Below are 26,807 nucleotides of genomic sequence, written 5' to 3'. Positions count from 1 at the left end.
CCCCCTTCCCTGAGCCCGCAGCTCTCCTTCGTCTCTCCTCGCGCCCCCCTTCCCTGAGCCCGCAGCTCTCCTTCATCTCTCCTCGCCCCCCCTTCCCTGAGCCCGCAGCTCTCCTTCGTCTCTCCTCGCCCCCCCTTCCCTGAGCCCGTAGCTCTCCTTCGTCTCTCCTCGCCCCCCCTCCCCTGGGCCTTGCCCTGCTATTGTAAATGACAATGCCATTTTTTTATGTTAAAAAAAACATAAATAAAAATAATGTCAAGAGCAATGCCAATAGCTCTAACTTTAACAAAGGCAAAACCATTGCATTGTAAATGCTTGTTTAAGTATAGTTGGCACTGTGCTCAGGCAGCCTATTTCAACGATCTACTGCCTATAGCAGTATACCCTGATGGGGGATCAGAACCTGACAATAACAAACTACTACTTATGAGTAGTGATGTAATATTCTTTAGTAGACCGGAGTAGTGCTGTTACAACAACACTGGAATAAGAACCCCTTGTAGCACTGCTTACACAGGCATGGCAGAAAACCTTTAATTAAAAGCATACGTTGCCCTTGTGACAGCCATCACTGAGTAACTTTTATAAAGTTTTCATTTTTAAAGTCATTCATACATGAAGCCACGGTTTCTGCAAAGCTTGTAACTAGGGTGTGAGTTCATGTTCCAGCAAGCTACTCGCAGTGAATGTCCACACTGCAGGAAAGCTTCCATTGCTCCAAAACCTCTTTTATCAAGTAAAGATTCACTGTAAGCTTATAAAAAATGATACAACTAATCCAAAGTGCTCTCGAGAATAACAGATCAATACCCTTCGGAAAACTGTGCAAAGAATGAGTAATAGGCGGCCGGTCAGGCCAATAGAATGTTCCACTGTCATTTATCTTCCAAGAAGACCTGCGTTCGATGAATGCCTGAAATCAAAAACACCTGCTGTGAAATGTTACTCAAGATGAAAAATGTTCAAGACACCAAAACGTCCCAGTGTATTGAGAAAAATCCACAAAACATGCCCTGTAACTACAATAAAGCCCCTGCATGGAAGCAGTAACAGATCCTTTCCAACTAAAAATACAAAATATATGTAAACCACCAAAATATCTGCAAAAACTTTGATGGTATGCAGCTGTGGCACTAACACAAGTGACGTACATCCGAACATGCAGCTATTTTATGTGATGTACATCCATAAACATCATGCATGTAAAGCTCTTGCAACTAATTAAGCTACCCTGCAAAAGTGCAATGTATGTCCAGGCAATTTATGCAGAGTATGTGGAGCTTACAGACTGCCTGATGGATGTATAGGCATATCACAAATAGTGGGTGCAAACTGTGTGCTAAATTTCTTTTTTTTTTGTTTTTTTTTTAAAACCTTTATTGAAAGACACGTATAAGTACAAGCGCTGGCCTACAACCACAGGGGCCGGCCGCAAAGTCAGGAGAATCAAAATAACAAAGCAATGTATACGATAGGGAGAATACAGGATGGATGCAAATAAAGTCGTTACATCGCCAGCGCCACGATAAAAGAGGTTTCATTTTACATTATATAAAGGAGGCAGCAACCATATCTACCAGCGCGTCATGCAACATATACAGAAAAGAAGGGGGGGGGGTGGGAGGGAAAGAGCCCCCCACGCAAGCAGACGACCACAGTAGGGCAAAGCCCAAAGACCTCACACGCCCATACCAGGTGCAGAATAGAGGAAGAATACCAGCAAACAGATAAAGTGGACGCCACACGTACAGCCCACCCGCCCCGAAAAAGGAGAAAGTGCAGACGCTAGCGAAACAGAGGAGTAAACACCAAGGGACATAGCCCACCCCCTAGAAAAAGGCAATAAAGGGACCATAGAATAAAACAAACTAAAATAACAAACACCCCCCCCACCCTACATCACTGTAATGGCTACGGCCTACCCCACTAAACAGCGTGCCTGTCGCCCAGAGTCACCCGAAATATAGAAAAAGAGAAAGGGAATTATAACGAAGAAAGAGAGGGGAATAGGAAAAGGAAACAGAGGATAAGGAAGAAAGAGAGAGGAGAGGAGCCAGCGACCGAGACATAAAACACTACCCCCCCGCAACAATAATGCACTAATCGAGGTCGAAAAGGAGAGTCAAGAAAAGCCTACACCGGGATGTAAACAGGAACCATCCAGAATAACGAGGCCCGGAGATGCCATGTAAAAAGGGTCCCACAGGCATCCGGGCACGATCACCCCTGTCCACTTTTATGAAGAGTCGAGCTTCCCAACCCCGCCACAGCCAAAAAACAGCAGAACACAGTGGGTCCACACCAGTCAGGAAAAGCCGGTGGGATCTCCGCAAAACACCGTCCCGGCAAACCAGAAGCAACCAGGAGAACTCGGCAGCAGTCAGAATGCAAAAGTTCCTCAAGGATCCATGTGACCAAGCACAGTATCTGAGCCGTCCAGCACGAAGCAAAGAAAACAGGATGTAGAAAGCACTGCAGCATCGGCACCGGGTCCGCTAGATCCCATAGAATCGAGCACCCAGCCGGAGATCCCAGCACAGCCGCCGGCGAAGTTCCAGGCAGTACAATTCGGGGAGACGACACTTCGTCACAAAATGGCGGAGCCACCATGGCAGCTATCCGCAATTCCATGGCTCGACATTTCAAGGACAGGTCGATCCGCAGAGCAGACAGGGCAAACAAGATAGCACTCCGAGTAGGGGCCGCCCAAACCACGCGAGGGCTGGAGAAAGCAAATGCGGCAGCCTCCCTGTCTCCAGGAGAAAGACACCCCGAGGGGCCATCCGCCATCTTAAGTACAGCACCCTCCGCCATCGCCACAGGTTCTTCCAAGTCCACCAGGAGCACCGGCGGCCCCAGGGCTCACCGCCAAACCGCGGCGGAAGGCGCTCGGCGGAGAAAGGAGAGTCACCAGAAGAACGGGCGTGCTCCCCACAGCACTCGGGGGGAGCCCAGCACCGGATCCCGGTCGGGATTAACAACAGGAGTGGGTTTCTCACTTGAGGGGTGCCGGACAGCGCGGCTTCTCTTCTTCGGGCCGGTAGGCGAACGGACATGCGGGGTGGCCCACCAGCGGGGGCGGGTCCGCCCCGGGGGTCCCGGCCCGCGGCTCTCAGGCTCCCACCATCGGGTCTCTCCACCGGTTCCGGACCGCCGGCACTCCGAACATCTCTGGGCAGGCACAGCACTCGAGGCCCCGGCGTCAGGGCCGGGAAGGCCAACAAGGTGACCAGGGCAGAACGCCGAAATCACTGCACGCCAGAGCCCCGGAGAAGGATGGTAAGTGACGGCTCTTCCTCAGTGACCAAATTTGGAACACCCCGAACAGGATGAAATACAGGATAGGTGGCGGGGAGGAAGAGATCACGGAGCGAGGCGGTTATGCGACCGTTCCGATCGCCATCTTGGCTCCTCCCCCCTATTCGTGGTCGTGCGCTAAATTTCTGACAACTGACAATCATTTTGCAATGCACCCTATCTATATCTATACTACTATAATAAAGTAAGAACTTTCAGGCTTTGAGGAGGGTAAACTCGGGAACCACAGCGCCAATCTACACACCCGATACACCGTTGAAATCATCAGGGTGTGTAGATGGTTATAGGCTATATAAATGACAAAATAAAACGTTATTTACAATATTTATATATTTTTTAAAAGTAGTCCCCCCCCAAAGTAGTGCCGGCCACGACATGCGTGCTCACATCAGCACGGGGAGGAGAGGCGTCCAAGGTGCGGCGCACATGGCGCGGGGAAGGAGCGGTGACGTGAGGCCAGCGGCGGTAGGAGCAGCAGAGAGGCGGACATGGCGCGGGCGACGAGTGGCGGCGGACAGGCAGTGAGGAGCAGAGCGGCGGAGCGGAGAAATGAGGACCGCGAGGCGCGAGGAGCGGTAAAATGAGGACCTGCGGCTCAGGTAAGGCTCAGGGGACAATATCGGGGCAGGCGGGTGTCGGGCCAGGCAGGGGACGGGAAATTGGAGCGGTAAAATCAGGACCTGCGGCTCAGGTAATGCTCCGAGGACAATGTCGGGGCAGGCGGGTGTCGGGCCAGGCAGGGGACGGGAAATTGGAGCAGTGAAATCAGGACCTGCGGCTCAGGTAATGCTCCGGGGACAATGTCGGGGCAGGCGGGTGTCAGTCCAGGCAGGGGACGGGAAATTACTAAAACAATGATCGGGGTCGGGGCAGGCGGAGGAAGGGGCGGGCGGGGGCACGGGCTGCTGGCGGGCGGGGGTACGGGCTGCTGGGCAATGTCGGGGCAGGCGGGGTTAGGGGAAGCCTAAATGCTCCCGGACAAGGTCGGAACGGGCTGCTAGTGTATTAATATAGTTATAAAACCCAATTAGAGTGGGTCGCACAATGAACTACTTAATGAGCAGTAATTAGACCGATCACGATTTGTGACCACCTGTGATTGGCTATGAATACAGGGATGGAGGGCTGCAAAGGTGAGCAGAACTCTATTCCTGCGTTCACATTCCCAAATAGAAAGCTATAATTATAAAATAAAGTACGCAGACCTTGTTCCTTGAAGCGAAAGGTTCTGGTTTAAGAAATGTTTACCATTTATTAGGACATCTTCAGGAGCATAAACCACTATCTGCATCCATCGAATACACGAGGCACAATTTAACCCCTCCCATGCTCATGACGAGCTGAGCTCGTCATGAGCCACGGCGCTCATGACGAGCTCAGCTCGTCATGAGCCGTGGAACGCTCGCATGCAGGGATAATTCCCCTGCTGTGCTGAGCGTTCCACGGCAGGTAATGCACCTGTGACGAGCTGAGCTCGTCATGAGCACAGGAGCGCCGTGCCTCATGACGAGCTCAGCTCGTCATGAGCATGCGGGCGCCGTGCGCGCCACCCTCCCCCCCAGCACAGCGGGGGAATAACCCCCGCAGCGAAGGGGTTAAAGGGGAATCTGTCACACAGGGACAGCTTCTATATGCAAATCAGATAACACCCCAGCTCGAGTGTTGGTATCTGGTCAATGGTTTGCTACTGCTATTGTGGTAAAAAACCATTGAGACGTACTTGAGAATCACAATCAGGACGGGTCTCCCTTTTTCATGGCCCTTCCTAATTGTAATATGGAATGAGTTACTGAACCCGTTTTTGCAAGTCTAAAAGGCATTTTTGATTCAAAAAGAGGTTTTAGTAACTCTTAAAAGAATACCTTTGTGAGTCACAAAGTTTGCAAATAGAACACCAGGGCCTTGGTTCACCATGGAACAGCAAATGTTGGCATTCCTTGTGGAGTGAATAACTTGTAATGTTTACCATTGGTAAGCACAACTAACTGTATTAATTGTTCTGAGATGTTTTTCATCATGATAATATTTATTTTTTCCTAAAGCTGCATCCTCTGACCTGAATACAAAGAGGGGGAAAAGTAAACTATAAGAGATTTTTTACAGCTAATCAAAACATTAGTCATCAATATTTAGAAAGAGATTACATACACCTGAAATTAAAAGTCTGGCTGAGGGTATTTGTTTTGTACTTACATACAGAACTCTCCTTTTGGGAACAGAAATTGCTTCCTACATATCAAAATGTAACCTACAACTTAAATCCTTCTTCAAATCTGTGAAGATGAGAAACAGTTGTGAAAGTAAATCGGAGTACACGGAATTCAGAATTAAAAACATATTTGTCCAAGTCCCAAGACATTACATAACTTTAAAAATCTTGTTCTCAATATTATAAAGTAATTGAAGGTAAAAACATGAAAGTACACAATTTAACTAACAAGTTAAAAGGAATAATCTGTATTCTGGGTAACAAGAATTAAATCACACTGAAGATGACAAACAAGGGTGGAGAACTGGTGGTAATGGATATCACTTTTTATCAATGAGTGACGATAACCACGTGAATGATTACATTATCTAGATCAGACTTGAAAATTATCCAACTAAGGAGTTTCAAGAGAATTACAATCACAAATGAATTACATTCTGGAAAAGCATTTCAGTACAACTGATAAATGAAAAAAGAAAACAAGAACTTTCTTCACATCGCTAATCCAAAATGACCATCAATACATAGACTACGGACGATTCATAAATATCTTACTAGTGCAAAATTTAGACATATATTGGGGGGGTGTGGCTCTAAACACAAACTCATAGGAAAATACATAAATGAATTTCTACAACCTATTGTACGACAAAGCAAATCCTATGTAGAGGACACCTCTGATTTTTTTAGAAAAAAAATAAGACTTGCAATTTGTCGAAACAAGTGAAGTTTATCAATCCACCATTGATATGAATGCCCTATGTACGTCAATGTCCCATTAGGAGTGTTTGGAAGCCACAGAATGGGTACTATTAAGAAATTAAGCGAAAGGAGCAAATACATTTTTTTTACAGAATAATTACTATACTTACCACTATATAATCAATATTATAAATGGGAAGCAACTTCTACCAGCAAAAAAAAAACTCAATGTGATTTTGTGGAGCACCTTGATATGCAAATATACTTATGTTCAAGTTTCAAGAACATATTTACAATGACATTGAATGGCGGGAATGAATAGGAACCTTCATGTGATACATTGATGGCCTTTCCTTCATCTGTATAGAACACCAAAGCAACACTTTTACTGAAAAGGTAAGAGCTTAATGGAAAAAAATGAACCTTTAATATTTAATCAAAACATAAAGAACTAATTGCATTTTTGGATGTACTGGTAGAGACTTTAGACAACACTTTATAAACCGGTATATTCCGCAAAGCCATTGATAAAAATAAATGTATATGAAACCTTTCACTCAAAAGGGCTCACATAACATTTTTGTATTCTTAATTGCAACAATGTGACATAGGAAGAATACATCTCTCACTCAGATAGTGGAAAGAAATTTTAATTGGTAGATTACATGACATGTGGCACCAGCAATTGCATATATGTTTGAAATGTCCTCGTGGACAGCTATAGATACAAAAAAAAATGAATATCAGAACATAATCATTAATAGTGACACATTCTGGCAAATATAGACAGTATACGTCAACTAAAAATTCACATTTTGGAAATTGTGCAGCTATATGGTGAACATGATAATTGAAATAAGGCTTCACAAAGAAATTTGGAAGATGAAAAAACTGGATATCATTCAACAATAAGGTTGAAACTGCATGCTTCCTATGATGTGCATTGAAATAAATCTGTGAATGAGTTATTTAAAAAAAAAAATCGGATTATCTTCAATATTCACTCTGTATTCAGTAGCTATTTATTATCTTTAAGTGTTTATGTTTGTCAACAATGCTATGCTTTTCTTTTTAACTTCATCTTTGTTCAATTGGTTATCTTTACCGAATTGGCTGTCGTCTATACAAACATTTACAATATTTTCTAGTTAATCTAGATAAATTATTAATTATTCTCTCTATTTAGTAAATTTTCCAAAAATAATTTTAATACGGACAACATACCTTATCTTGGCATTATGTTATTTTACAAGCAATATGTTTTCAACTCCAATACATTTTTCCCCTTCTAGTGAAAAAGAGTCTGTGCTTTAACTCTGTATTAACATGGTGACCACGTCTGTGTTTCCCCCTGTTCAAATTAACTTGTATAAAAGATTTCTGGATGCATGGTTTTGACATGGTTCAATACATTGTGGTTTCCCTAAATATATATCCCCTTGCCAGTTTTTAATAAGGCATCAATAATGCGCATGGCATTACCATATACAGAGAGCTTTGCCCCTACTATTCTTCCACACTAGTGCTGGACTGTTACGTTGTAATTTCGATTAGTGTTTTCAATGAGATGCCACTTATATACGTACCTTTGATTCACAAAAGCACAGTATTAAATAATCAAATTATTTTCAATATGGTCATATACCTTAACTTACAAGCGTGGCTTTGCATTGGTATAAAAAATTTACTAATATTGTTCTCTGGATTTCAATATTGCGCTGTACAAGAACACCATGCTTCATATACCACATAGAGAATTTTATGATTGTTGAAGGTTTGCTTTCCGCAGCTCCCTTACGGTAAGAATTGGTTTGAAAGCCATAAGGGGTAAGAATTGGTTTGAAAGTCATAAGAGGTCTGTGCCTGCAGCTGACTAGGACTTTCCTTTGTTATAAAGGGAAGTGTGGATTCTTAGTGGAGTGTCAAAAACGGTAAGGTATGTGCAATGCAAATTAGGTGAACCCTGACTAGGTAAGGGCAGTGCTTAATTTGAGCTTGTGGTTTTCGGTGCTCGGCACCGGCACGTAATTGTCAACACTGGCGCTTGTAACAGTCTACCACAAGAAGGGCTGTCTGGCTAATTTAGATATTACTACAACAATCGTCAGTTATTAATTCAATACACATTCACAATGACCATTACCTGGTGCCCAAGTCAGTTATAGCATTGGGGGCCTGGAATAGTCCTACTTGTCACACTTGTAGGAATGTGATGGTTAGTAGTTGTGTTGTTACTATCATTGGCAGCAGGGGCAATGTGTGTTGCAAGCTAAAGTGGCCTCCTGATGAGAGCCCAGGCACTTATTTTCTTTTACAAATTAAGTACTGGGTAAAAGATTGGTTATCAGCTTAGCTGGTCTTTGTCGAATGCACACACCGCCCTAGCGGTTTCATGGCGCTAGAAGCCTAAACACAATTGAGACAGAGGACTGCAAGTAACAGAAGGAAAAGGCAAGATTTTGCTGGAACCATCTCCCTCCACGTTTGCATGGTCTTATAAACGAAGGGATACTTAAAATCTTCTGATCCGAATTGTAAAAACAGAATTGAAGTCTCTCCTACTCCACTCAACTGAGCACATAAATCACACCTAGGGGGGTTCACTGGTCAAGGAAATGGAAGAATTTGGAAACTGAGGATGGCTCTGAAGAGTCAGTGAATGCGTGCATTCACTTCAGGAATCTATGTTTGAGCCCATGGTAACAGGTTCGAATGCTATCAGGTTCATTTATTCTTTCATCATTCAGAGGTCACCAAAATGATCACCTTTGAGTTAGATAACAAAAATGGCGTGCTATGTGGGCCTCGGTGTGCTCAATTGTGAATGTCCCATTTTTCTAATCTTGGGACAAAGCAAAAAATTCAAATGCATACAGAACACCGGTCTAAAGACAGGCAAACAGGCCAAAGTCACCATCTTTGTGATTAGCACAGTTATGCACACTGGCTGCAATATGCATAATATACAGACATAAGTGTTTGATGAGGCAAAAATATGGCCCAAACTGTGTGTTTTATTCTAAAGAAAAAACAAAGGTATTGAACAAGTAAGTATATGTATCCGTCTTTTTTGATCTGACTTCAAACGTTTTAGTTGCCTTGAGCACGTCATCAACATACAACCAACTTTCCTGTTTAAGTTTTTCAAAAACTCTCTCGCCTTTGGGCAAGGAGGTGCTAGTGGGTCATTGAAGATAGCCATCCCCTGAACATTTGTGAAGACAGTAGTGACACGCGGAGCAGAAAACACAGGGCAGCAGTAGATTTTAATGCATTTTTTTTGGCAGTGGGGGAGGGGGTGTAATAATTACATTATTGGCTGATGGGGGTGAAACTACCCTAACAGCAACCAAAACCCTTGTCACTGTGAAGTCAGAAACAACCCCATGCTCAACCTTATGGTAGCTTGGCACAGAGCAGTCAGTCTTAACTCGGAGGCAATGTGTAAAGTATTTATGCCGCAATTCACACATTAATAAAGTGACACACAACATAAGAGAACTCCCACACCGTTAAAAAAAATATAGTGCAACATTTAAAAAATAATTTAAAACCAAAATGCCAAAAATCCAATTAGCAGAACCAGAGATATGCAATTTTAAAGATTTAAGTGAAAAGAACGTAAAAAATCACAAAGCGTCAACTGTGGTTATCTGGTCGCAGCAAACTGGGACAAAGTCACACGTTCAAGTCGACCACAATGGTGAGCCGGCCAGCTACAGGGACAAAGTTAGGCCCGCTGAACAAGAGTACCTTAAAACTTGTTCGCGGATCGTTGCGAGATCCCACGTTGGAGTTGTGTTGTGAAGCCGAGGCAATGCGAGGTCTGGTGTGGTGATGAGCTGCACAATGGCAGCTCCGGGAAGCTGCGAAACTCTTACGCAAAGACCTGCCCTGAGTAGTCATGGAAGATGATGCAAAGTCCTGCATCGTCGTTGAGGGTGCCGTCGTGTTTTTCAGCCATCAAAGATTTACATAATTTTTCTGGTTTACCTTCACCAGAGAAAGTTTATTTCTGCACCACAATATACATATTAGTGTTTAACTAACTTTTGTTGAGCATTTCCATCACAATTGCAATTATTTGCAAAATCTAGCTCTGCAAGTTTACCTTTTGCAGAGCGTTTCTATGAACATTGCTATTGGTCACAACAGCCCGGTTTGCTGCATAGTATAATCCGATGCAGTAGCATTTTTACTGTTAAATAAGACTGCATAAAGTTCCGCAAAAGTCACAAGTTTCCCAGAGAAGGGGCAGAGTATTAAAAACGTTCTAACTTTGAAGACCATCTTGATGGTTGCAAAAATTAATAAATTAATATACTTAGCAACGCCCCATGTGCTCAGAGCACCGGCCACATCAAACTCCTTGATTCTCGAGATCTATTGAGCATGTACATTTTTTTTAATATTTTTACATTTTATTTTACAACGTTGGAACTGAACAATGTCCAAGCTATGAAAGACTCTCTTGAGTCCTTCCACCAGTTAGAACACATCCACTACTTCATCAAACCATTCTCTCCCTCTGCGGGCCCTGGAAACAATAAACACATTGAATGTTAATGATTGCAGTCCTTAGATGTTCCAACACCTCGGAATGAAGGTATGTGAACTATTCCCATCCAAGCAGCTTTCCTAAAATGTTTTACATATTCCATATTTCTTTTTGGTTTCCTGGCTTGGAGCAGCTCAGAAACATCAAATGGGTAGGTACGATTTGCATCCCAGCCTAGAAACTGTTTGAAGCCATCTGTTTCTTTGTAAAGGGGCAGCAGCCTTAAACCTGAATGTATTCGACTCCATCCTAGTTTGCTAAATATTATATATAGTTAATTTCTTGCCAGCCAAAGAACAGAATTCAAATAAAAATAACAAACTGCTAGTTATCACTTAGCTTTTCATTCATCCATTTCTGTCCATAAATGAGAAGCAGAACTCTCAGAATTAATGGCCACATAATCCACAGTCACATTTATTGTTTAGGGAGCACCTGAAAAGCACTGCGTGAACTTTAGTTACAGAAATACAGTACAGAAGTGTCCAACCATTCAGAGGAGAGTGAGAAGGAGGCTTCTGGAGTGGTTCTGGGAGGTTCATATCCCATAGCATCCTGAGACTTAAAGATTCTTAAAAATGGGCTTAAAATGCTATTCTGGTCTTTCTCAATGCAACACTGACTCGGCGATAAGGTGGTCTGTTGTGTCCCCCTTCTTGACTGGCAGAGTAAATAGCAGCAACTCCCAGTAGCCAGGGTGCAACCCATATTGATTAGTACATGTCAGAGATTACCGGGCCAATGTTAGGAGGGAAAAAAACACAAAGGGCAAAAAAAAAAAACCTTCATCATGTCCTGATTTAGCAAATCAGTAAACTCTTGATATGGGAAAGATACAAGAGCCAGACAAAGGACTCCATAAAAGATCGAGTAAAAAGTTCAATTGTAATGAGCAAAATCAGAGTCAAAAATGATTTTAAAAAGTGGGGATGCATTCGTCACTTGGAAAGGCTTCCTGATACAAGATGCTAACAGTAAGTGCCTTCACAGGAAAAGACTCGGCCTCATCTTGGATTGGGAAACTCTGTTAACATTCAATTCGGAAAATTACCATCTTAGAACGGACACACTTTAAGACTTGGCAACACCCCTTTTCTAGGAATCATGGCGTTCACATGGCAAACATAAAGCAGCCCAAATTCGGCCTTTTAAGACCAGCACTACATTTCATGGTCTTGTTGATGCCACTGATGCGCAGTACTTAAGGTGGCTCATACAGCGTCGCTGCGGGACTCACTGTACTTCACGCCCTGCCTCACAACTAGGGATGTGGAAATTCATATGGAAGAAGGCAGCATGGCTCCACTGACCCCCACACAACCCTCACACCACTCCTTCACACATCAATAACTATACACATAGGAAGTAAAAAATGTCAGTCAAGTAGAACAAGCACACATTCCAACGAAAACCCTAAAAAACAAGCATTAGAAATGCAATCGGGCTCGGATTTATTTGAGTTTGAGCTAATGGCATTGTAAATGCCAATGTATTGTTGCTATGTGTTATGGAGTGTGTTTATGTGGTGTGTACTGCCAGTGATCTCCTTGTGAGTGTGAGAATATTGCACCGTTACTGCCTGTGATGTCCTTCTTGTGAGTGGGAGAAGCTTGCACCTCAGCTGCCTGTGGTCTCCTTGTGAGTGTAAGAAGCTTGCACAGCTGCTGCCTGTGATGTCCTTCTTGTGAGTGTGAGAAGCTTGCACCGCTGCTGCCTGTGGTCTCCTTGTGAGTGTAAGAAGCTTGCACTGCTGCTGCCTGTGATGTCCTTCTTGTGAGTGTGAGAAGCTTGCACCGCTGCTGCTTGTGACATCCTTCTTGTGAGTGGGAGAAGCTTGCACCTCAGCTGCCTGTGGTCTCCTTGTGAGTGTAAGAAGCTTGCACAGCTGCTGCCTGTGATGTCCTTCTTGTGAGTGTGAGAAGCTTGCACCGCTGCTGCCTGTGGTCTCCTTGTGAGTGTAAGAAGCTTGCACAGCTGCTGCCTGTGATGTCCTTCTTGTGAGTGTGAGAAGCTTGCACCGCTGCGGCCTGTGGTCTCCTTGTGAATGTAAGAAGCTTGCACTGCTGCTGCCTGTGATGTCGTTCTTGTGAGTGTGAGAAGCTTGCACCGCTGCTGTTTGTGATGTCCTTCTTGAGAGTGTGAGAAGCTTGCAACTCAGCTGCCTGTGGTCTCCTTGTGAGTGTAAGAAGCTTGCACAGCTGCTGCCTGTGATGTTCTACTCACTACTCTACTCACTACTCACTACTCACTACTCACTACTCTACTCACTATACTCACTACTCTGCACTCACTACTCACTACTCACTACTCACTACTCACTACTCACTACTCACTACTCACTACTCACTACTCACTACTCACTACTCACTAATCTACTCACACTCACTACTCTACTCACTACTCATAGCGAAAAATCCCAAATTGATACTCACTGCACTACGTGTACATGGATAGTTCAAGTTCAGTCGGCATCACTGTCATAGCACCCATTCATTAAAAATACAACAAAAGTGGTGTGCATTCAGTCGTCAGGGAAATAAAGTCTGGGTGGGATCTTAGAGATGAAAGTGACAAATACAAATTACACTGTTGCATAAATATCTGCACATATTGCGGCCAGTGGAAACCCGTCAGAACCTAGCCGTAACAGATGGGTGGTAATATGGCGCTTCATAACCCCCTAAACACATGCACCGATCCTTCTCACCAATATTGCCCTCCACGGAGATCTCTTGGGCTCCACGGTGTCCCTGCAGCTTCTTTGGGAGGAGTGGCCATAGCTCGGACTGCCGCTGTCACTATCAGCTTGCTGCTGGTTCCTCTGCGGACTGAAGCTCGGTTTGATTTAGGCGCGCAAAGCTCGCTCTTCCTGCCGCTGCGTGACGTCACGCAAAAGCCCCGCGCCCGCCACCGCTTCTTCCTGGATTTCGTTCTAATAATATATACAAGTGTCCCAGAGCGCCTCCCACAGAGGCCGTGAGGGCGCTTCTCCCCAGGGGTGTCAACAACGGAACACAGACCGGGGGGGAGATTTTTCCATTTCTCTTCCCTTCCACACCGGTGCGACTCTTACTGTCTGATCGCCTCCGAGCTTTGCTGCCAGTCAACGGGACTCCGGTCCGGTGATTGCTTAAATTATCACGTCTCCGTGACATCTGCTTAATTATTATTTTCGGTTTCTACCGACATCTTCCAATGTGTGTACTGTTCTAAATATATACGTGGCTTTGGTGAACGTGCCAATTTTAAAAAAAATCTTCCACGAGCGCCCGCCGTGCGTCCCGTTTAGGCAGGAGGTGCGTAATGTCACGGACCGATACGGCCGAGACTTGCATCTTGAAATAACGACAATCTTAAAATAGAACAAATGGAGCACATTTCAAAAGTGGGCCTGGACAGTGCTAATACCATTCTGAATGGTTTTCCTGCTTGCCTGCTCCATTTATGCAAGATATCTTAAAAAGTACTGTGACTGCCCTTGAAGCTTCAGGAAACTGCTTTCAATTATCTCCGCCGTGAACGCGGCACTCTGACAGCTCCTAATTAAAATGAATGGACTGCCGTGCGCGAAAGGTCCATCTTACACGCGCGCATGATACATCCAATGCAATGGAGAACGCGCTCCCACCATCTGTATTGCATTACACGGGCACTCTGACAGCTCCTAATTAAGATTAATAAGTCTGCCGTGCGCGTAACCACAGACAATATGCCATGCAACTGAAACAAAAGACGGACGAAAAGTAAATATAGCCTATCACGTCAAGGCTACTAAATAGACAGCACAGCAAAGACGAATCACTAGGCAGATGCCATAAAAAACGTGGCGCGCACTAAAGAATGTGCCAGCCAGGATCCCTTTCAGAATTCTTTTTTTTTCGAACACATAAGAGCTCGGAAGCTCCGCCCCCACTTCGTGGTGACGTAGGCCCGAGCCCTAGAAACCACACTTCCATAAAGGTTCCCACTGGTACACGCCAATTTTGGCTCTGTGTTTCCAAGCAAAGCTGGGTACACCCTGATGTTTTAATTGGTGTTAGCATAGAGCACTTCTCTCAGTTCCTTGTAATCGCAAAGGTAGTTCAAGAGGTGTATAAATTGAAAGCACTCACAAATAGACTTAATCCGCGTTTGTCATAATGCTGCTGAAATGGTTTCAGAAGACACTGATAAGGCAATGGTCTGGCTAGGTAAGGCAAGGTATTAGGCATACAGAAGGGACCCTTAAAAATGCATTTGGTCAGGAAAGTGTTTTTGCTCTGCTCGGATTTGAAGCATTTGACATAATTGAGGAATGCTGGAGAAAGGGGCTATATCGCCACACGCATTACTGATCTGCAGATTTATTAAAACATTAAAAATAGATCGCTTTCACACTGGAATACATCCTTGCTTGCCTAACCTACATCCTAAAATCAAGACACACGCAGGGCATTTGCGTTTCTTCAAATGTCACCTTTTTTGCTTCAGAGAAATCAAGCTAAATAAGAAAGGTCATCAACACCAAGACATTCCGGACAAAGGGCTCCCTTTACTGCTGGCCCATTCTTCTGTCATCTCTTTCAGCAAGGGAGGTCACCAACATAAACTAATTCACTTATTCTTTTATTATTGAAATTACCGTAAATATACTGGCTATTGATAACTGCAGTACATTTGTTTCTGCATGCGGTGGCTGTGATGGAAGAGATGATAGGAAAGGTAATGAAGTACTGACAACGGTATTCTTGGCTGCTGGACTCAGTTAAAAAGCAATACTATTTTTATTTTTCAAATGGCTGCCTTACATTAACCATTACTCGGAGACCAGTAAGAATGCCCATGTAATGAAGACTTGGCACAGGAAAAGGTGCTTGGCACTCATTAATCAATCACAGGGCAGAGCAATAGAACATCAGCTTGGACCAGCCAGTTCGCCTCTTTTTTTCCCCTTTTTTAAAATCAGTTTTGGTTATTTGTTTCGCCTTTTCCAAAATCTTCAAAGAAAAATGTGTTGCGATAAAAAGTAGCTAAATTAAATCACAGTAATTTTTTCCAGATCTGTGGTAAGCTTAATAAAGATAAGTAGAATGGGATGTTAACCGACAATTACCAAAAACATTAGAAGAATATGGTGCAGCAGTGCAACAGGGTTGGAGGAACTCACGGGAAGAAGCTAGGTAGTACAGAAAAAAGTAGAACAAAATCAGTGTGAAGGATTTCTTTGGATTCTGGGACAAGTGGTTACCAGGCAGTGTCTGTGACAAGTACTACCTATACATCAGATACTATGCATATAGGAGGTTAAAACAAATCCCATTCAATGTTACATACAGTAGTACATATTTGCAGGACAATTTACACACAAACTCTAGCATGAAGGATGGTACTATTGCACTTCACCTAGATAAACCAAGTAAATCTGTTAGTACGCTTTGCAGCTAGGTCAAAGAAGTAAGACTTACACCAGAAAGTGGTAGTAGGCTTCAAACCCTGATATAATTTGTATATGGGTGTGGGCGCAGGGAAGCGCCTTAAAGCTACTCATTGCCTTGGAGGTTAAATTTCTACTCATGTTTCACACATGAAGGGGAGGCTCAAGTTTAGGTTTTCAAATCAGATGACAGACATCACCTCTTTTCCATTTCCGTTATGGGCCCCCCATGAGAATATGTTATTACACTTCCATGAGAGGTAGAGTCAATGAAAACACTAAAAAGATTTGAAGGTCCTACCCTCATGTGGGGACACAAAATAACCCCAAACTGTTTTATAGTATTTACTGAAAAGGGCGCAATAATGGAAAGAGCACTGTGGACTATTATCAGTATTATGCATTGGGAAAGTGATTGTGCGTCTTTGGCAATCTTTGGAATTTTTCAGGTCCCAATCTTTCGCTAAAGTCAATGAGTTACAATGACTAATGATACCAGAAAATACTGCAACCGTATCCTATGCTTCAAGATTTCCATTAGGTCTTGACTCAATAAGGAAAACACGGTGGATTGGAGCCCAGATAGCTGAGATTCTGTCATATATTAGGACAAACTGATACTCGACAACTACAAGTGATTAGGTGTACTGGTTCTAATGCCAAAGTTGTAGGATTCAGTATAAGTGCTTGAGTGAATCTAGTGCTCAGTGACGTGTAGGGATGGGGAGGGTGGTGGGGGAGCAGATAACTGCAGTGACAGTTGACACGGGACCAGTTGCAACTACTACGGGCCTCGAAAGTTGTGTTTAATGTTTCACATTTATTAAACATTCACTCATCTCGCCTTTGCCTACAATTGGGCAGATCAACCAAATGTTACAAATTAGGAATCTAAAATAGGAAATGGGAACATTTGTGTTTGTAAAGCGAGTGAGAAACAAACTTCATTGGAATTTTCCAGTTTAGATTTTGCAGTTCTGTATTTCTCCCTAGGACCATTACAGATACAGATACATTTGTAAAGCGCGCTACTTACCCGTGAAGGTCTCAAGGCACTGGGAGGGGGAGCTGCTACTGGTCGAAGAGCCAGGTCTTGAGAAGTCTTCTGAAGACCGGCAGGTCCTGAGTCTGTTGTAGGTCTGTAGGGAGAGTGTTCCAGGTCTTGGCGGCGAGGAAGGAGAAGGATCTGCCGCCGACGGTGGTTTTCCAGATGCGTGGGACTGTGGCGAGGGCGAGGTCGGCAGAGCGGAGGCTGCGGGTGGGGGTGTAGAAGCTGAGTCGGTCCTTGAGGTATATTGGTCCGGCGTTGTGGAGGGCCCTGTGTGCGTGGATGAGGAGTTTGAAGGTGATCCTCTTGTTGACGGGAGCCAGTGCAGGTCTCTCAGGTGGGGTGTGATGTGGCTGCGTCGTGGGAAGTCTAGGATCAGTCGTGCCGCGGAGTTCTGGATGCGTTGCAGTCGCCTCAGGAGCTTGGTTGTTGTTCCTGCGTAGAGGGACCATTCAACTCAAATGAATGATTATCCAAGAGAAGCATAGAAGAATGTAGTAAAACAGAAACAAAGAAGAACAAAATGGCACATTGGAAAGGTTCAGTGCTTTAAATGAGCCAATACTGTCCGGGACTGAGTACCAGCACTTTTCGATTTTGAGAGGGAGAGTACCTGCACTTCTCAAGAGAGATGTAATACTTTTAATTGGCGAGTATGGCACTTCTCAGAAACAAGAATGTACTCTGTTACAGGGTACTTGCACTTATATTTTTCCATTTTAAGCTCTGGAAAGGTTTAAAACTGGAGGCTGTGCTGGCATCAGTTAAGACCAGGTTGAATGGGCGGAATGCCTGCAGTAGTAGAAAAAAAATAAACAACTCATGTTGATGGTAGTGGTCTTTTGCTCCCACGAAAATTTGCAAAAAAGCTGTTTCTCCCACACACTATGACAATAAATGTATAACAATTTTCCCAGTCTGATACAGTAAACCCTATTTACATACTTATTTTAAATCCCTTACTAATGAATATTAATTAGGTAGGCCACTTTATGCACCCCCTTGGGATGGTGGCCTGCAAAGATCAGTAGACCATCACACCTGTATTTTCATTCCCAACTGGAAACTTTGGTGCATTAAAACATTTCAAGCTTAGGAAAACATAAGTTGAGAAGGCAGTGGTACTCTGGACCACTCCCTTATCCCCAGTATCCTAACACAATTCTCAAAGGGGACAAAAGGGCTACCACCTTCTTTGAGTAGTTTATCAATGGTTTGTGACCACAGTTGTGGTTACAAACATTTGATGCATCTTATTGTGGTTTACGTCCCTTCCTAATTGCATTTCAGAATGAGTCAGTTAACCAAGTTTGCACTTCAAAAGAGAATTCTAAATCACAAACAGGGTTTAGTAGATAGTAAAAGGCTTTATTATCGCAAATCCAATAATTTAGCAAATCGCTGGGTGACCAAAAGACAAATCACTTTGTACATCCGGCCCCAAATGCTTTGAATCATTTACCACTGACCAAGCGCGATGTGTCTACAATCAGAAACATATGTCTTTGGGCTTCAAACATGCTTTTTAGGACTTGGGTCTATTTTCACTGCTGTCAAAGCAAAACCAGGCCCTTTTAGTGGCAGTGTATAAGGAGGCAACATCACCAAAGGGTAGCTCCTTTACCTCCCCTATGATTTGACTGTTCTGTTCGTTTCTGGCAACAGCGATGGAGTTTGAGGTTCACTGGGGAGGAGGGGACGAGGGGAATGAAGTTGTGAGACCTAAAAATATTGCCATAGTGTAAATGTAACTTTTACAACTATCTTTCCACTCACGCTAACCATGACTCCCAGTTCTGCCTGTATATGAAGAGCAAAATCTTGTTTTCATTCCCAGCTCTTCAAGCAGAAATTTCTCTTTCCCTTGCTCAGCAGAAAGAGTTTACATTTTTGTATCTGTTTGAAGGTCAGATGCATACTTCCTCATGACCTCAGAATCCTGCACCAGTGTAAGTAACTTTTTTGTTTCAGTCTTACCACAGGATCTAATTTGGAGTGGTGTAAATAAAAAACTAACTTTATGTTTTGACCCTCAGTCAGCTTATGCTCATTTGGGGTGCTGGAGGGTCCACTTATAGCTTGTTTCTGTAACTCAGGTATATTTTTTCTTTTATTAATAAACATTTTAGACTTTGAATTGGCCTGTGGGAAGATGTTCTTTAACAGGGCTATTTAGCTATTATTCTATGTGTTCCAGTGCTCTTTTGTGGTGGTCTATTGAGCGGTTTTGAGTAGGCACTGATGATACGAACCTCATCTTCGAAGTATGGTTTTCAACATATCCATTTCAAGGGTCAGCTTGCTCATTTAGTTATTTTTTTGTTTGATATTTGTATTTCCTGTGCAAGGCAAGCCTTTTTTATTTCTCTATGGCGAGAGAGTGGATTTAGCTTTAGGACTGGAAACATCTTCTAGCAGCTTGTAATGGACCAATGGGGCCCCATTTCCACTTAATCAGCTGGTCCTCCTGATATTTTTGACAACAACACCCTTTTTTTCCAAGTCAGAATCTAGGTGGCAAAATGACTATCTATTTTCTGGAGAATTAGTGTTTTCTATTGTGCCAGCCTTTTCAATCAGGCTGGATCTTCCCCGTTCCCTCACGTATCAGATGTGTGCTAACCTCCTGAGCATCTCTCTGTTCCTTTTATAACTTTTGTGCCTGTCTACCAACAATGAAGATACTGCCTCATAGCGAACTACCCAGTGTTGTGGACGCAGGAAACTAGGTGGAAAGAGGATGGCAAACAAATACTGGCCAGATACACTTGTGTGGCTGCTTCTCTCTCTGGAAGAGATAGCACGATGCAGCACCACTGTGAACCTGACCGATAGTGTGCACTCACCAGTAGACATTTCTGGCAATGGACACTTCCCATTATTATCAAGAGTCAATGTTCCAAGTGAGGGCCTCCTGGTGTTGAGAATAGATTTGGCACCCAAATTAGCTTGACGAACAGAAAGTGAACTTTAGGGGCACGTGTCTCATAGAAAACAACTTAGAACCATTGGTTGTGATGAGAAATTATCAATGTTAGGAGGCGCCATCTATCTGGCGGAATGCATTAGTTCCCACCAGCAAAGTGAGACACATTGATTTTGACTTGGGTTTCTACTACCACTCTAATCAACTTCCTTCCAGAACCATAAGTTGTTGAAGGATAATTTAAATAATTGCGGAATCAGGGAAACCTGGACACCAACACACAAATGACTTAGGGAAAACTGCTATCGTCCCTAGTGATTAAGGGCTGGGAGGAGGGTGATGGAGTGCCACAAAGTAAGGGTCTCTAAGGTCTTGAAGAGCCTCACTGACGAGTGCTGTCCTTCAGTGGTCTTGGCACATGATCGATTCCCTATTGCAGTAAGAAGTCAAAAAAGCTTCTATGATGAGAACATCAAGGATGCAAAGTCTTTGCGACTCCAGGCCAAGACCTTCAGGTAAAGCCACCCTCCACTTGGTTACAGTCATCTGGGTTTTGCTCAGGGTCAGTGGCACTGGTGGTAAACAAAGACCAATATTTAATTATGTGATGCTCAAAAACCCACACTGAAGGGGAGGAAGAAAAACTAACCAATCAAAGGCATGCTTCTTATAGAGATGAAAAGATAGACCTCCTGTGCAGGATCTATCAATTTGCAACAAGCCCCAAGCAAAAGACAAGTGTGCAGCCACAGTGATGTCTGTTTTAAAGAGGACAAATTGCAGACATCCCAAGCAGTAAAATAGGTTTTGGGCCAGATCCGGAGTGGCGTGCTACCAAGGGCTCCTAAACAATTTTGATCAGCCCCTTGTTCTCAAGCAGAGCTCTTGGCTAGCAGGAGATAAATGTGGATATGTCTTAAACTCTCAGACAGGCTGCCAGTACGGGAGGAAGGGAAACAACAGGTTGGTTACCCACATTCACTGATGGCAACTTAATCTTGAGTTGCAATCATCGTGATCCCACAGATGATGTCATTCAAACAGCAACTGAGCTCCCACACCTGCAACATACAACACCTGGTGCAGTGTAATTCGGCTATCAGCACAGTGAGGTATTGGTCTCCTCTATCGCATGTAACCTTGCGAAGTGGTCAGCTGGCCTCATGCCATGTGGGTGAAGTTCAGCCAGTGCTAGTTGTTCAGTCAAGGACAAATCTAAATGATGGATCTTCTAGTGTCACTTTTCCAGTTCTAGTTTAAAAGTGGCAGCATGCTTAAACAAAAATGGCTAAAAGTCTTCCCTATCAACTTGGTCAAGTGGGCAGTTACATACTAAAGTTGTACACTTGTCTTACATCAGTCAACAATATGGTGAAACAATAGGTATTTAACAAGGACAACATTGCCTAAACCCGTGTCTTGCCTCCTATTAACAGAGCGAAACCTAACCTCATGAGTATATCTCACAATTAGATTTTTTTACGCCACCATAGGAAATATTACAAAGCAGCTTACCAACAGAATGCGGACGAAAGATAAACATACAACATAGATTCTTCAATTCTGCAGAACCAGGACTCTCTAGCTCGTCCCAAAATGTTTTTTAAAGCACTACTCCTGCAAGCTGATGGTACACTACAGTCAGAAATCCTTTCAAATAGAGCCTGTAATATTTTATTGGAATAGTTATGGCCGCCACAAAGGAAAAAAATGTAAACTGTCTCCTTCTGTTAAGGAACACATTTATTTCCCTTTTATTCTGGTGCAGTTTTAGTGGTTAACAGAAGACAAAAGTTGAAACATGTTTAAACTTCCACCAGCTTCCAAGGCTATGTGACAGTGATATATTTGATTAGAAGAAGCAGACATTGAACTGAATACATGCTTCACCAGACTTTTAATATAAAGAATAGATGATTTCTAATTTTGTGATTTGAAGGTGCTAAAATATACCAAACAACTCTTTTTGCCAAGAAAACAAGTGTGCATAACCAACTACAAGCCCAAGATCAGAGAATGTCAATGGATGTTCACTAGTTGGAAGATTCGCTCTGGATCAACGTAATGTTATAGAAAGCCTCCGTCCCCACCATTCATAATCTGGATTGCCAAATTCTGTTTACATCTTTTAGATGTTCTTTCTACCTACAAGTTTCATAACTTTGGGTGCTTGTTACACAAAAGCTGTACAAGAGAGGCATTGCTCTTAATAATTGGTAAAAGAACTTGGCACTACTTACTGTCACTCTTCACTTCCAAGTATGATCTAAGTGGTACTTCGGATTCTAAAGACAATGTAAAACAACGGGTTAAGACAAGCATACACAGTCATCAGTAAATGAAGTTAATTTACACAGGTAAAGGCCTTAACATATATGTGAAATTTACTTTTGCAAAATCGCAAAACTTGAGCTCATACTCATGAAAGGAATTGCTCACGCATATTAACGCAGACTGGTGTAATATGATACATGAGTAATCTTCCCAGGGGGGGGGGGGGGGGGGGGAGTTGGTGTTCCAGGCAGCTATGACATGTAAATACTAGGAAAACCCATTTCCCCAAAACGTTATTCCCATTCTGGAAAGAGTAGGAAAGTTACCTCTGTCAAGGAGGAGTAGATCCTTTTCAGGGGAATGAATGGAAAAGGAACACCCCAAAAATTAATGGGGGTTGTTGGCCAATGGTATTTCTTCACAGTTCCCTAAGGAGTAAAAAAAAAAAAAAAAAAAGACCATGCACTGCAACAAATACCAAGGCATTTTAACTGTACACTACATGCAATTGTGTATGTGGCAATCAATACCTTCGCGTTTATCTTTTTGGAAATGGATAAAATATTTCCTGGTGGACTCCTGGAACACTAGAAGAGTTTTGAAAATCTATACATCTGCAACCATGCAATGGAGTGGGTGCAAAATTGCATTTTTTTATCTGCCCAATATCTCTAAAAAGGTTAATTCACTTTGCATCATTTCAAATAATTACCAATCCATTCTTGTGATACTGATCGCTTGGCTGATGAATGACAAAGTGTAAAATATTTATTTTGCAAGTGCACAGAACTCCCATGGCAGAAAGTAGCATTGTTTGTGTCATTGACCAATGTTGACAATAGAGAACAGTTAGCAGTAAACGAATCCAAGTTGTGTGATATTTCAGCTGATATTTAAGATTTGAGAATTGTAACATAAAAAGATGGCTATTTTAACAGATTTAATGGTGCAAGACTTCATTAAGCCATAGAACTACCAGCAAATGTACAACAGAAATCACAGAGGCGTCAGTAAGAAAACACTATGGGCCAGATGTAGGTGGCCAATTACCGGTCGGTATTCGGCCGTTACCGACCGGTAATTGGATTTTGAGATGTAGGGCATGCATTTACAAAATCGGTATTTTACCGATTCTGTATTTATCGATTCGGTAAAATTACCGAATCGGTAAATACAGACTCGGTAAAATACCGATTCTGTAAATGCAGATGTACCTGGCACATGTCAGAGTGCCACAGGGCTTTAAGAATCGGTATTTTACCACCCAATCCAATTGGGTGGTAAAATACCGAATCCAGGTGTGCATGCACATGTGTGCATGCACACCTGTGCCATGTGACACACAGACATGCCCTTAGGGCATGTCTGTGTGCCACATGGCGCACATGCCTATTTTTGGGGTGCCAGAGGGTGTCAAAGTGACACCCCCTGCACCCTTGCTAAAATCGGTATTTACCGATTCTGTAATTACAGAATCGGTATTGCCCATTGATTCCTATGGGCTGCAAGGCCCATAGGAATCAATGGGCAATACCGAATCGGTATTTACAGAATCGGTAAATACCGAATCTTAACGATTCGGTATTTACCGAATCTGAAATACCTACATCTCCCCCCCTCTATTTTACCACCTCTTAAATACAGATTCGGTATGAATCGGTATTTAAGAGGTGGTAAATTAAAATTACCTACATCTGGCCCTATGTATTACATAAAACAAGAAACAATTATGGTCATTTAATTTTAATATTTCCAATCTTACTTCAGAAATTACCATTTCACTGCTTATTATAGATGTCAAAGGGCCAGGTGCACAAATAATTTAGTCACAAAAAGCAGTTGCAAAATATATACACACATTTTGCAAATTGACTTATGTACTAATAGGGTGACTCACAAAATAAGGAATTATAGTGGGTTGCAGACCGCCCTGTCTAATATTCACTAGGCAGGTGGCAATTTGTACTAACTGCAATTGGTCGGTCACAATCACAGGGATGGTGGCCTGCAAGGGTCAGCAGACCACCAAAGAGAACCCACTATTTAAAGCCCGGTTTTAAAGAAAAAGTGTCTGCTTTAAATTAATAAAAGTTGTTTTTTAAAATCTTCTGTGAGAAATGGCTGTGGTTCCCTGGACCACTACCAACTACTCCTGAAACTTGCACCACAATTCATAAAGAGGGAGGGGTCCAAAGAGGACCCAGACTTGGGAGTTAGTAACATTTAAATAGTTTGCAACCGAAATTAGATTTGCAAACCACTGACACATCAGAGTATGAATCAAAATTTGGAAGGCACACCCATTACACTCCCCTTCCAAAATGCAATTTGTAAACTGTATCTAAATGCATGTACTGATTAGGAAACACTTCCAAAACCATTAAATTGGTGTGCTAAATCCAAAAAATGCTTTATCGAGGACAAGACCTCGGATTTAGCGAATTTGAGGGCTTGTGACTGCTAAAACATTTCATACATATGGCTATAACATAATTCAGTAAATTCTGCACAGGCCAAGAAGTGCTGTATAGTATCTGGAGTTCGAGACACGCACACCCTAGTGTTGGAAGCATAAACAAGGTGGACTTGCTCGCTGTCATGGACTAATTTAGAATTATTTAAATCTGGTAAAAAAAATATCCTGGGATATGGGAGGTACATGAATACACTAAGGTTCAAAAATTGGTCAAACTCGAAGACTCAATTAACAGGCATCCAAAGATGTAGGGGTAACAACAGACATTTCTCAATCCAGATGCTGAAACATGGGAGCAGCTCCCCTTCAAATTAGAGCAAGAGGCCAGATTCAGTTAAAGAGGACACCTAGCAGATGTGTCAACACCACAGATGAGTTCGCCAAAATTTGCTGACAACATACAGAGAGTTTAGGGTACCATTTGGAAGAGGTGTGGTTCGAATATCAAAGGAACAATGGACAGAAAAACTAAAATTCAGCAGCCAGTAGAAAGTTATGAAGAAAATTGCACAAGAAAATGTCTCTGACAGAATACAGGGTCATTAGTTTATCAAATGTTGAAGATGCTGTTGCTGGTAGTACTCGGTTTTAGAAAAACAACCTAATCTTCCGGAATTCAAAACAACTTTTTTGCTTGCTAAGCATTAGTAAGTGGTGAAATACTCTCTGGTTGCAAATACAACTCTAGTTGGTATCAACTCTATATTATTCTGAAAGTGACATCTGGTACTGCCATCCTTATCAATCTCTGGCACTGAATAATGATCAGATATGTAGCACGGACACTGGCTCACTGTTTGTTGAAGTTTCAGAGTTGTACTAGGAGATTAAGTTACATTGTTTGTGTACATGCTCTCAAGGACTCGCTGTACCTGGCCGATGACACAGGAGTCCTTCAAGCCTGTGACAGATGAACTTACACTTTGTCCTTGGAGTGTGGTGTAGCTCAGAAGGAACAACCTGAACATTTTTAAGCTACAGTTTTTCAAGACATGATGGCATAAAAGCATCCCAAGGTCAGGAAAGGCTAAATAGGGTCAAGCAGCGGAGATGAGAAGCAATACATGGTGGGTTCCGCGGTAGCGGGGAAGCTAGCAAAAAAATGTGCAGGGAAGGCTGTGTCTTGATTACAAAGCAAGAATGGATAAAACAGCATTTTTCAAAAACAGTATTTGTTATATGCATGTTTTTACAAAAAAATAAAAAAAACTTCAAAAAACCCTAGTAAAGGTATTTTGAAAAGTCACTAGAAGCGTCAGTGAGAATTAAAAAAATTGAAGGTTGTCTCTTTCTTTGAGATTTATTTTAAATCACCATGACACATGAAGAAAGATGAGACTGGTTTATTAAGTCCAGTACACACAACCCCTACTATCCTCCTCCTTCAGCAACTGCCTGCTCTCTGCCTCTGGAATCCACAATCTAGTGGAGATAGCAACCAGTTGCTAGGACACAACAAATCTCCATTTCCTAACAAAAAACTTTGATATGTATGTGTGTATATATATATATATATATATATATATATATATATATATATACATACACACACACACACATACACAATTCACGGACGCACCTAAGGCAGCATGTAATACCAGGTTCATGGCACACAAAAACATAGTGAACACGTTATCTTATAAATTTCTGCCCTACAATGATGTAGAAATTGGAAACTCATTAATACATATTGTGATGAGAGAAAAACATGTAAGAACTCTAAATAGCACTGTGGCAGAGAAATAACGTTTACACTATCATGCACATATGTAGTTTTTTTTTTGCCATAATGGTTTAGTCTTGATCTGAATTTACGCTCAGAAACTGGATCAATTCTTGGAGCCATTGGTGCATTTCCATTCACACAAATGTTAGATTCTAAA

At 42.7% G+C, this 26,807-nt stretch overlaps 1 protein-coding gene across 11 annotated transcripts in view; it reads right to left on the bottom strand.

The window, feature by feature from the left end:
* LOC144798821 (uncharacterized) overlaps positions 1-26,807 on the bottom strand; it is a 390,922-nt gene that overhangs the window by 360,381 nt on the left and 3,734 nt on the right. For 5 of the 11 annotated variants that reach the window (XR_013603661.1, XM_078669868.1, XM_078669870.1 and 2 more), the window contains exons 2-4: positions 22,415-22,459; positions 17,237-17,683; positions 5,512-5,591 (exon numbers count right to left, since the gene is read on the bottom strand). Coding sequence is in view for 6 of the 11 variants with exons in the window: in XM_078669868.1 (XP_078525994.1) it covers positions 5,548-5,591; positions 17,237-17,683; positions 22,415-22,459 (536 nt within the window). In the remaining 5 variants the exon portion in view is untranslated. Of the gene's footprint in view, positions 1-5,511; positions 5,592-17,236; positions 17,684-22,414; positions 22,460-22,774; positions 22,877-26,807 lie in introns of all 11 variants that reach the window. The other 6 variants (XM_078669871.1, XM_078669872.1, XR_013603660.1 and 3 more) reach the window with 5 other exon arrangements.

The sequence above is a fragment of the Lissotriton helveticus genome, chromosome 12 (assembly GCF_964261635.1).
Source record: "Lissotriton helveticus chromosome 12, aLisHel1.1, whole genome shotgun sequence".
In the NCBI taxonomy this organism is placed as follows: Eukaryota; Metazoa; Chordata; class Amphibia; order Caudata; family Salamandridae; genus Lissotriton; species Lissotriton helveticus.
Note: the sequence above shows the minus strand (reverse complement) of the source record. Positions and strands in the feature narration are given on the sequence as shown.